We start from the raw sequence: 12,744 nt of genomic DNA on the forward strand, positions 1-12,744 counted from the left end.
AGGCAGGAGAAAACTTTGTGCAGAAGACCTGAAATTTCTATTACATAGTTTAATTTTTTCTTGCAGGGGAGGGAGTGATGGTGGTAGTGGTACCAGACGAGAGTGGCACAGGTGGCATATTTGGTGGGATATGAATGCCATGCTAGGAAACATACTTTATCCTGAGAACAATGGAGAATATTAAGGAGAGTGTGTGTGTGTGTGTATACTAATCCAATTTGTATTGAGAAGACCAATGGCACAGGAAGAGGGAAGTTGAAGGCCAAACACCAGTTTTCAGGTACTGTTACTTGTAACCCAGTGAAATCAATTTAGTGGGTGACATCTTGAATTTCTGTTTTAAATGAATTCAAATGGAGTAGAAACTATCAGAGATCATCTGACATTGTAAGGATAAGTTTTACAAAACGTTTGTGTCAGATACATGTGTGTGTTCTGGATTGCAATGTAAAATGCATTTGTTCCTATGGGTCATGGTCAAAAAAGTTTCAGATGGTGAAACTGGTGCCTGACCAGATGAAGGGAGTGAGGGAAAAGTCAAGGAGGCTTCCCAGGTTTCTGGTGTGGGTACCTGAATGGATCACAATGCCACTGTCCCAGACAGGGAACAAAGGAGGAGGTTGGCTTTTATCAAGTCCACATGGGAATGCTGGAAACCCCACACAGCAACCTCTCTCAGCATTTTTTCAGTAGCCATGGTGAATACTAATTTTGTTCAGCAAAGACAAAGGACACATAGTCACCAAAGCTGCAAGCTCACAAGAATACACAACTGATAAGGGCTTTCTAGGAACTGGAGGGGTCCCAGTCCTAAATCCCAATACACATAAAAACTTGGGAACCAGAGAAAGCAGACAGGATAAGGGAAACATCAACACCTCTTACAGGGAACTAACAGGATATGAGAAATCCTGTCCCTATTCTGAGAGCCAACAGGGAGTCATCACCCTTGGGAACCTAAGCAAGCTTTCTGTAAGGTCCACTGCCAGGGTATTCTAGTTTTGTGGGGTTTTTTTTTTCCCCACGGGGCAGGGCGGGGGGGCAGATTCTATTTTTATGACTGCTTTCTAAGCCTCCCCACCTCTCCCTCACACTACCACCCACAGAAGGTATTTCAACCCTGCACATCCCTAGCAAGTCCACTGAGCCCTGTAATACTGGATTTGGTGATCCCTCAGTTACCCTCCTGGAGCTTCGGGCTAAGAAAACAGGACTTAGAAGAGCATAGCTTTTCTGCAGACTTGGGGTGGATCCCTTATTCACTCTAAGAGAGTTTCCCCAATTCTTCTTGGAGGATCATAGCACAATTGGACACTAAAGTAACTTTCTGGTGACCCTTTCTACTATATTCCTCCACAAACCAGCCCTTCAGACAACTTGTCTGAGTGCTTCAGACAACTTGGCTGCCCTCAAATACTCCATGTTCTTGTACATGTTCTATGTTTTGCTCCTAATACTTCCCTCAACCCAAATGCCCTCCTTTTCTCTGACAGAAATTCTACTCACCCTTCATGGTACATCTCAAATGTCACCTCTACCACAGAGCAACTCTTTGTCCAATACGTACTTCCTCATCCACCAAATTTGGATTTAGTCACACCTCCTTGTCCTTCCATAGTATCTGCTTATGCCTTGGGCACAGCACTTCTTTCATTGTCATCCAGTACAGGCAATTGTACTGTGCCTGTTTTCCACTCGACTAAGTTTCTTGAAGGGGCATGCCATGTCATATCCTACTCTCCAGTGCCCCCCAGTCCTTAACACAATAAGCGTTTGCTGATTCATCCCACTGAAGCCCACAGGTCATGAGAACCAAGGAGGAAGGACGGAGGGGACACCAAGCATAGACAGGCCTCCCTCCCCCTACTTAACTGGTGGTGGTACTCCCCACTCCTCTGAGAAATTAAACCAACCTCAGCAAGGAAGGCTCAGCAGGCACATTTGGAAATGGTGGCTAACTTGAAAGAACTACAAGTAGTTTCAAGGTTCTCCCAGCTGCTAGCAGTCAGGTATTGACCTTGGGATGTGGTCACAAGGATTATATTTTTTATTTTGCCATCCACTCCCTCTAACACTCTGATACCTCTGGCTATTGGGCAATAAAGAGTCTTTCATTCTGACTCTGAATATTATCTTTGAGCTCCTCTGGGAACAGCCTAGCCTCCTCTCAACCCTCCCACCTTTCCAGTGAGTAATTCCACAGGGCCACCTCTGCAGTCCTCTACCCTTGAAAAAGTAGTTTTCCTCTCAGTACATCCAGCTGCCCTCCCTGAACCTTTTCCTAACCTTCACCATACAGACAGAAGGTGGTTGGCCTTCTTAGCTGCCTGACTAAAAGACACGGCACATTTCAAGGGTTTTGATAGTTGCAGCTTCCTCTGTGATCCTACAGGCACTACTTACTCAGATTTATGACAGAACTTAGCCAGTCCAATTTATAACTGACTATTATATATGTCTTATCTCCCTCACTAGACTGTGAGCTTCCTGACATAGCTTACTGACTGCCCAGGACACAGTGTACACTCAACAAACTAGCAGCTTAGGAAAAAACAACATGAACTGCCACCTTAGGCCCCTTAGCCAATCTCACTGACTATGTGAGTTCAGAAGAAATATTTCAGAGGTGATCAAAACCAAAAAGTCTTTATATAGTAGTCAGTCCTGTGATGCAAAGCTCCGCTGAAGGCAGTCTCAAACAAGGGTCCTTTTCACAGGGCAACCATTCCCCACGTTCCTCAGATACTCACTACGGTCAAAGTAGTAAACTTAGTTCTCCAGAATTTACTTTCCCAAGATCTGGCAGTTCAATAAATAGTCCCCAGCCCCCACTTCAACGTCTCTCCTATATCCTTCTGACCTTTAATACTGTGTAACATTAGATGAAAAATTGATTTTTTTGGCTACTTAATTTGCAGCTGAAGAAAAAATATACTGTTTAAGGTGTTAAATATTTTTACATGCAACAAACCTGGCATGAATCTAACCTGTATGCACATTTTAGAGGTACAGGCGTAAATGTCAGTGCTATAATTTGTTATAGGTTTCTGATGACCAGCAATGAAAATGACCACGGATGCTCACAATTCAAACCACTTTTACGTAAATGTGAACTTTCCTAAAACAGCGAAGGGAAAGAACTTTCCACCCAAGCTCACAGGGTCTCTTACAGATACTGATAGCATTGTTCACTGGGTTAGGTGTTCTTTGAGAAAATCCTACAAATATTAGTTTCTTTCTGGGACTATGCTTTGACCTTTAATTAAAAAATGTGCTATAAGACACCAGTTATTAAAATGAAAGGAACAGCTTTTAATGCCTGAACAACTGCCATTTCATATAATCAGCCCTGCTGAAGGCTATACCTTAACAAGTCAGCAGTGTTTTTAAAAAAAAAAATACATTTGGTGACTTCACTTAAATTGCTCACTTACCAGACATGAAGTAGAGTTATGAGAAACCATGAATTGAATGTATCAGGCATCTGACACCCTAGAAAATAACAATAAAGTATAAATATGTGAAGGTTTAGAAGAGGAATATGGACTATATTTGAAATATCGGTAGGAATCTGTTCAACTAAAATATATGGTAGTCACAGTGCTCTCTGATTATGCTATCATAGAGAAGGCCAATGGAACCACAAGGCAAGCCCATGGGTTGAAAGAGCATTGAACGCAGTCAGACAAACAGGCTTCTAGTTCCAGCCCTGTTACCACCTTGCTGTGTGGACTTGGGGAAGTCACTTCTCTTCTCTGAGCCTCAGTTTTCTCACTTTCTATAATGTGGCCTGGATGATCTTTATAATTCCTTCCAACTGTAATTCAATGTTATTTTCCCCTCCTGGGCTCCAATTCTTCTGGAAAGCTAGGCAGACACCACCTTACCTACCCCACTTAACTAGAGGCTTTTTTTCACTTGAGCCCTGCTGAGAAATGGAAGCTCTTCTTGTCCATCTCCCTTTCCTGCTTTCTTTCTCTAAGGTGACCCAATGGGTATGCTAAATGATTCAACCAAAATAAATGATCAGAAGAAAGAAGCAGGACTCTAGGGAGCTACAGTTGAATAAGAAAGCAGATAATATCTAACGAAAGGTTGTTCACCACCCCCAGGAATGACAAACCAGGTAGGACTTCTCCTTGGTTTAAGAAACCAAAAATCAGCTCAGGGCTTAGACATCCAAGCCTCTCAATTCTCAGATCTCTAAGAAATGCCTCTGGCTGGAAGAGGGGTCCCCCACAGAATATGCCCTCCTTATTACACGGCAGGGAGAAAAGCTGGAGCAAGAGGATAAAGAAAAAAGAGAGGGCTTCCCTGGTGGCTCAGTGGTTAGGAATCCGCCTGCCAATGCAGGGGACACGGGTTCGAGCCCTGCTCCAGGAAGATCCCACATGCTGTGGAGCAGCTAAGCCCGTGCACCACAACTACTGAGCCTGCGCTCTAGAGCCCGCGAGCCACAACTACTGAGCCCGCGTGCTGCAACTACTGAAGCCTGCAAGCCTAGAGCCCGTGCTCCACAACAAGAGAAGCCACCGCAATGAGAAGCCCGCGCACCACAATGAAGAGTAGCCCCCGCTCGCCGCAACTAGAGAAAGCCCGCGTGCAGCAACGAAAACCCAACGCAGCCAAAAATAAATAAATAAAACAAATAAATTTATATAAATAAATAAATAAATAAGAGAATCAGTGGGAAACTCGGGCCCTTAGAGTAGAATCTGTCCTTTGGAGTAATGACTCAAGAAGGAAGTAGTATCTTCTGCCTTTCAGCAAACAAAGTATACAATGTACTAAATGATAACAAGTAGGGGCCACTAAGATAGAAAACACAGAGCAGGACCCCTGTGAGGTACACTAACAACGCCAATAATAATAAAGAGCTGTAATTCATTGTGTGCTTACTATGTGTCAGAAATAATAGGTACCTTACAAGCATTAGTTCAATGACTCCTCCTAACATTCCTAAGAGGTGGGTATTGATATTATCCGCATTTGACAGGTGAGAAAACTGACTTAGAGAGATCATGACAATTACCCAAGGTCACACAGCTATGAAATGAGACATCTGGGATCAAATTCAGATCTGCTTGGTTCCATACACTGTCGGCTTAATCGCTAACTGCCTCTCTAATACTAGTATCAGAAACTAACATTCACTAAGAGTCCATACTTCCTGTCAGGTCCACCATTAGTCATGTCAATACATTATCTCACTTCATCCTCACTTTAACCCTGAAGAAAGGCATTATAAGCCTCATTCGAGAGATAAGGAAACGGGCTCGAAAAGGCTAAGTAACTTGCGGGCAGCCACAATATTAACAAGCTAGTGGCTGGGCTGGGATTTCAGTCCAGGTCTGTCACAAACTGACACCAAAATACTCTGGTGAGCTTACTGGGAGGTGCCCAGCAGCTGTCAAGTGGACTTCCTCTTGGAGCCCAGCAGGAGGGAGGTGAAGGCTGGTCTGGCTAGCCATTCAGCTATTAAGACACATGCCATCTGAGAGTGGGCCAACCACCCTCTACCTAGAACAAGAACAGCCATGAGAAACTCTCAAGCCCGGATCTAAAGTTCGGTCTTTTTTGGATGCTAGAACAAAACATTAAAAAGAAAAGTTTTCTTGGAAGTCTGTCTTTCAATCTGGAAAATGAAATTTGGCTGCTTCTAAAGGACAATCTGTTCAGTTGCTACCTCTACATCAAAGCTTCTCAGCAGCCTCCAGGAGCCTTTCCAATTTTCTCAAAGAGGGAATCAGTTCTTCGGCTGGAAAGCACAGACAGACAGACAGGCCAGCAACAGGACTTGGGTCACAATTTTCCCTCTGGGGGTCAGCTCAGGGCTGAGGATGGGAAAAGAGCTGGCATATGATTGACTCCCTGTACCCACTGGGGTCAGAACAGAAACCCACGGGGTAAAGCCCTAAAAAACAAGACCACTGAAAGTTTGACTGTGAGCAACTCAACAACATAGCAGACTCTTTAGCTTCATGAAATGTCTTTAAACACTTCAAAGTTAAAACCTGCTATAGGGTCTTGCCATGATCACACTCTTGCTCCAGTACACACTCAGTGCACTATTTTCTGAGGCTAGGTACTTTCCTCCTCAACATCAAGTTGGATAAAATTAAATAATTCATTACTATTATGGGGCAGCAGGATTAACATAGTTGTTTGTTTAATGCAGACACCAGCGTCAGACACCCTGATTCAAAACCTTAACTCTACCTCTTACTTGGTATAGGACTCTGGGTAAAGTTACTTTACCTCTCAGTGCCTCAGTTTCCTTCTCTGTAAAAATGGGAAAACAAGAGAACCTACCTTACAGGATTCTTGTGAGGATTAAATGAGATAAGGCCTGTAGAACGTTTAACAAAGTAGTTAGTATTTAATAGGTACTCAATAAATATTCACTATTGTTGTTTTTTAGTGAATTGTTTAAACATTAGCGTTTAAATTATCTTTGAAAAAACTCACTATTTAAGACTGCATCAATAAAATGATGAACCTCAATCTTTTTTTTCTTCAAGTTTTAAAAAATGTATTTATCATACACTTACACAAAATTGATACATTTGATAGCTGAGTATTAGTAGCAGAAAGAGATAAAGGTAGAACCTCAATTTTATTAACTCAAAATTTATTCACTAAGGAGCCTCCTCTCCAAGGTATGAACTCTTAAGGGCTAAAAACAAAGCAGTCTGCAGACAACAGTGTGGTATTAAACACAAGCTTTATTGATTGGCTGGACGCCTCTGCCCTTAAGTGCTCTTTATAACAGAAATGATCTCCAAAAGACCAGTTAGCAAACACTGCGTGCTCACAGAGGGTACACTCATTTATGCCACAATGACATCATCAGAACATCTTGGAAACAACAGTTGGCTCTTAAGGTATCTCACCAGTCAGAATCCCCAATATCTAGGTCTCTGGATCAAGACGTCTGAACACTTTGGCTCTGAGATGACAGAGTATCTATAACTTTGGCATTTTGTGGGGGCCTGTCCAAGAGGCTGATAGGCATATTGTTTACTGAGTAAAGAACTCAATCTTCATGAAATATAACTGGTCTCACTTTTGTTGGAAGAGTGAGAATGACACTGACCAGCTACCTGGGACTTTCTATCCTTTTAAAAAGCTACTGAATTCTCAGGACTCTAAAAAGTCAAGCCCTAAAATACCAAAAATCCAAGGGAGCAATAGCCACTTTAAAGATGTAATCTTAGGAAGCAATATATCTATACACATTCTCTTCTTTTACCCCAAACCTGTCTGGCCTACTCTTTAGAATCCACGATGCAAGAAAGTCAGTCTCATTATTTTATAGATATTCTTTTCTGCCTCTAAATGGTACTTTTCAGATTTGCTCCCTTTTTTATTCACTGGTCACAGTTTGGAACCACTTTGGTTTGATTCTGAAATTTAATCTAACCACAAATGACAAAGATGGACCACAATGGAGCATAATACAAAGGAACATGATATAGGTCTAAAAGGTAATTCTCAAAGTGAGTCTTAGAAAACCTGAAGTAAGAGTGGTGTTACTGAAAAATGTGACATCAGATAACTACTTCAAAGGGCAAGGCTAGGACAAAGCTCACTGAGATGTACACACTCTAATATACATAAACATCAGTTCACAATACTAACAGAACATCTCACAGAGGTAGTTCTCATTTAAAAACTATAAAATAGGGCTTCCCTGGTGGCGCAGTGGTTAAGAATCCACCTGCCAATGCAGGGGACACAGGTTCGAGCCCTGGTCCAGGAAGATCCCACATGCCGCGGAGCAACTAAGCCCGTGCGCCACAACTACTGAGCCTGCGCTCTAGAGCTCGTGTGCCACAACTACTGAGCCTGTGCGCCACAACTACTGAAGCCCGCATGCCTAGAGCCCATGCTCCACAACAAGAGAAGCCACCGCAATGAGAAGCCCGCGCGCTGCAACGAAGAGTAGCCCCCACTCGCCGCAGCTAGAGAAAGCCCGTGCACAGCAACGAAAACCAAACACAGCCACAAATAATAATAAATAATAAAAATTTTAAAAAGTAAAAAGTAAAAAAAAAGTTAAAAAATAACTATGAAATACAAAAAATTATAAAACACAAAAATATTAAAATGGATTACAATTTCTATTTTGCAGTTACTTTCATTCACAGGCAATATTTTATAGTAGAAAAATTCCTGGATTTTAAGCCAGATGACACAGGATCAAGGCTTGACTAAGCAACCTTGGGCAAATCACTTAGCCTTTTTATAAGTTTCAATTGTTTCTGAAAACAAAAGAAAAATGAAAATAAGAATACAAGCCCTTCTGGTCTCACAACGTTTTGTAATTCCTAAATGAGACAAAAATAAAAGCATACCATGTAAGTGTGAATTATTAAAATATAATAGTTAATAATTTTAATAAATTTTTATTTTTATATGTAGTTTACAACAGATTATAAATTGAAGCATGATATATTAACTTAAATATGTAATAATAGTCTCATTATTCAAGAATCTTCAATAATGAGGATTAGCTAAACAAAGATAGCTAGTAAACATCCTTTCAAAATAATTATAATAAGTTTATGAGTTACTTAATATTAAATAGATGTGTAGGATGAGGTTTTAAAAAGATCTGATGAAAGATACTTGAGCGGGCTTCCCTGGTGGCGCAGTGGTTGAGAATCTGCCTGCTAATGCAGGGGACACCGGTTCGAGCCCTGGTCTGGGAAGATCCCACATGCCGCGGAGCGACTAGGCCTGTGAGCCACAATTACTGAGCCTGCGCGTCTGGAGCCTGGGCTCCGCAACAAGAGAGGCCGCGATAGTGAGAGGCCCGCGCACCACGATGAAGAGTGGCCCCTGCTTGCCACGACTGGAGAAAGCCCTCGCACAGAAACGAAGACCCAACACACAGCCAATAAACAAACAAATAAACAAACAAATAAATAAATAAATAAACTTGAGCACATGGATTCAAGAAACCACTTAAGAAAAATCCAGCTTCTAATATTAATAGTCTCTTCATCAGGTAGAGAAAGAATATTTTCTCCTTTCAGACTAATTTTTCCTAAAGGAAGAAACTGTTAGAGATTTAAAAAGGAGGAAAGTTTTCTTTCCTTACTATGAGTAAATAAGAAATGGAAGGTGTATACTAAATTAGGATTACAACTCAGCACAGTATTTTAAGTTTCCAATGAAATATTGTCTCAATCTGCTGAAATAGTAAAATCGACAAAACTTGCATTTAATTTTAAAAAAACAAAATAGTTATTAAATAATCAAAACTTCATCTCTTTCTTCATTGTTGTTAACATAATTATATATAATTATTGGCTGTCCATGAAAAATATCAAGTATATTTAGTTAAGTGTTTGTTGCTTTGAGGATAATGACTATTACCACAGATGTACACAGAACACATTTCCTTCCAAAATCTGTGGAACTGGAAACAGCTTAAACTTTCCCAATGACTTTATAAGTATCTGCTTTAAATGACTTGTTTATAACTACAACAGTTTATATTAACAAAATGAATACTGTATTGATATAATCAACTGCTAGTGATGATGATCTAAACCAGTAAAACACTTTTGGAAAGCAATTTATCAATGGGATAAAAATAATAAAATTATATGTGCCTTTTGACTCAACAGTCCTTCTACAGAAAGAAGAAAAATCATGAGGCATATTCCAGGGTTAACTAAACAATTATAAACTAGAAATAAAAGAGGAATGATTGATTGGCCAGAATTTCATGTCAAAAATACTGAGTAAAACATCCAGAACGTAAAACAGGATGTGTTTACTCTGAGTACTCTTATGTAAAAAGATGCATGTGTGGACAAGGGGGAATGATGATGTCAAAGTACTGGACAAATTTTTAGGTTTTTTTTCAAACTTGTTAAAATGTCTTATTTATAGGGTTTTTTTGGCCTTTGTTTATTCTATTAAAAGAGAAAAATAAGCAGCTTTTATTATACATTTTGTTCAGGAAAAACTGTTTTACTAGTAACTTAAAAAAAAAACCGATCCTACCAAGACACAATCATAAAAATGAAAAGTAGATTCATTTTCCTTTTCACAACTATCAAAAATAGTAACTTACTTAGAAAGAATTCCTCGAAGTCAGTTTTCTCCACACAGCTAGTATACATGCGCAGGGCCGCAATCTTAATCTTCTAGACAAAGAAAATAAAACCAAACTCAAGACACGACCAAGTGAATGTTCTAGTGCCATTAGATGTAGGTCACAGAATCTTATTTTTTTTTCAACTAGAAGGATGGGTCCAAACCTGTCTCGAGCCATTCACAGACTTCACACAATTTTACGATTTTGGCATCAAAATGTCAAAAAGGTTTTTCCAATATTTAGACGAACTCTCTCCTTTAATTCAAACCCATTTCACCACGTTTCAGCCTCTAAACCACCATTCAGAACCATCCACATTAATTCTTTATAATCTGAAACCCTTTATATTAAAAAAATTACCCATTCTCCTGACCAAAATCAAACAAAGCCCTCAATCCTTTGATTTTTCCTCAGAAGCTCTAGTAACTATTCTTTTTTTTTTTTTTAAGAAAGAAATGGAAAATTTTATTTGAGCCAATTTAAGGATTATAACTGGAGAAGAGTATCTCAGAAAGTTCTGAGAACTGTTCTACTCATTAGGAATCAAGACACAGTTATATAAGTTTTTTGAGCAGAGGGCTGTACATCAAATGACTTACTATTGACAGTTTATATAATCTAGACCTTCATCGTGGTGGGTCATATGACCCCTTATAAGATCAAGAGGAATGTTACCTTTTAAGGAGTTGTCTTGCTGATGCTAGGAGAATGTTGTTGTTTATGGTTGAGCAGGTATTCCTGCCATTGGGGGAGGTTTGGTGATGCATAATGCACATACACAATCCACAATGAGGGGGGAGAGGGTGCCAAAGGGCAGAGAAGATTTTTTGTTTAAATTTTTCTTGCCTTGCCATAAAATGTGAATTTTATTCCACACCCCTGTGGTTGAATGTAGGACTGCTGCTTTCCATTTGACCCCTTCTGGTCCTATTAACTATTCTGTAAGTCTTTTTTTTCCCTGAAGGGAGGGGGTCATTGTTTTTTATGTTTTCCCTAGTTTTATAGTTCGCTGATTAACAGAATACAATGTTTATAAATAAGAGTTTCTAATGAATGTAAAATATAGTAAAAGGATCAACCTTTTACTATTCCCCAAAGCACTAAGAATTCTCTTAGAATCTTGATCTGGGTGGTGGTTTTAATTTATTCACTGAGCTGTATACTTAAGATTTGTATATTTTACTGTATGTACATTATGCCTTCACAAAAACCTAAAAATGAAAAATAAATTCTTGTAAGGGTTGAACTGTAGGTCTGAAGACCAACTCAGTGCTAAAAGAAGAAGAATTTCTAAGGGCTTTCAAAATATTTCCTTAAGGATACAATTAAATTAGTCCATCAACAAAAGGCTCATAGAAGCTTATCTTTCCTTAAAATGACAGAGAAAATTACTCAAATATACAAAGACTAAAAAATACATATATGCAAAGAGAATGGCATAGCAACTGAACAAAAACCAATCTAGAATTTTAGCAGAGCTGTTTTGTTATTAAGGTTCAAAGTCACCAAGGATATACTATATCCAATACTATATAATATTCATATTTCAGTTTCTGATGGGCAGAAATACCTATAATAAATTAAAATATTATGTCTTTGATTGCAATTAAGATTTTTTCATTTGCTAATGTTAAGTTTTCAATGATTTTAGTCTAAAGTTCATATGGGGGAAAACAGAACAGAACATATAACAAATGGAAATCAGATATACTTATATGGGCAGTAAATCAGCATTGGAAGTCCACATTTAAACAAATGGTGAGACACTAAAGAAAAAAAAGAGCAAATTAAACCTAAAAGCAAGCAGAAAGAATGATATATAAAGATAAGAGCAGAAATCAATGAAATTGAAGACAGAAAAATAACACAGAAAATCAAAAGAGCCCAAAGGGCTTCCCTGGTGGCGCAGTGGTTGAGAGTCTGCCTGCTGATGCAGGGGACACGGGTTCCAGCCCTGGTCTGGGAAGATCCCACATGCCGCGGAGCAACTAGGCCCGTGAGCCACAACTACTGAGCCTGCGCGTCTGGAGCCTGTGCTCCGCAACAAGAGAGGCCGCGATAGTGAGAGGCCCGCGCACTGCGATGAAGAGTGGCCCCCGCTCGCCGCAACTGGAGAAAGCCCTCGCACAGAAACGAAGACCCAACACAGCCAAAAAATAAATAAATAAATAAATAAATAAATAATTTAAAAAAAAAAAAAAAAAAAGAGGCCAAAGCTGGTTCTCTGAAAATATCAATAAAATTGACAAAAATTTAGTAGAACTGATATAGGAGGGAAAAGAAGGAAAAACAGAGAAGATACAAATTACCAACATCAGGAATCAGAGAGGAGAGGAACATCACTATATATCCTAAAGATATTAATAGGATAATAAGGGAATATTTTGAACAACTTTAGGCCAATAAATGTGATTACTTAGATGAAATGGACAAATTCATTGAAAGATACAAACTACCAAAGCTCACTAGAATAAATAAATAACATAAATAGTCCTATCTCTATTTTAAAAATTGGATTTGTGGCTAAAAACCTTTCCCCAAAGAAAACTCCAGGCTTGATGGCATCACTAGAGAATTCTATAGAATATCTAAAGAAATGATACCAAATCTACACAAACTCTTCCAGAAAA

General features: G+C 39.4%; 1 protein-coding gene across 2 annotated transcripts in view; it reads right to left on the bottom strand.

Annotated features, from left to right (window-relative positions):
• Positions 1 to 12,744, bottom strand: part of LOC103020194 (ubiquinol-cytochrome-c reductase complex assembly factor 1) — a 96,916-nt gene that overhangs the window by 52,250 nt on the left and 31,922 nt on the right. For both annotated transcript variants that reach the window (XM_007193228.2, XM_007193227.3), the window contains 2 exons: positions 10,091 to 10,163; positions 3,435 to 3,492 (listed from right to left, as the gene is read on the bottom strand). In XM_007193228.2, coding sequence (XP_007193290.1) covers positions 3,435 to 3,492; positions 10,091 to 10,163 — 131 coding nt within the window. The remainder of the gene's footprint in view (positions 1 to 3,434; positions 3,493 to 10,090; positions 10,164 to 12,744) is intronic.

Source organism: Balaenoptera acutorostrata, chromosome 15 (assembly GCF_949987535.1).
Source record: "Balaenoptera acutorostrata chromosome 15, mBalAcu1.1, whole genome shotgun sequence".
Lineage (NCBI taxonomy): Eukaryota > Metazoa > Chordata > Mammalia > Artiodactyla > Balaenopteridae > Balaenoptera > Balaenoptera acutorostrata.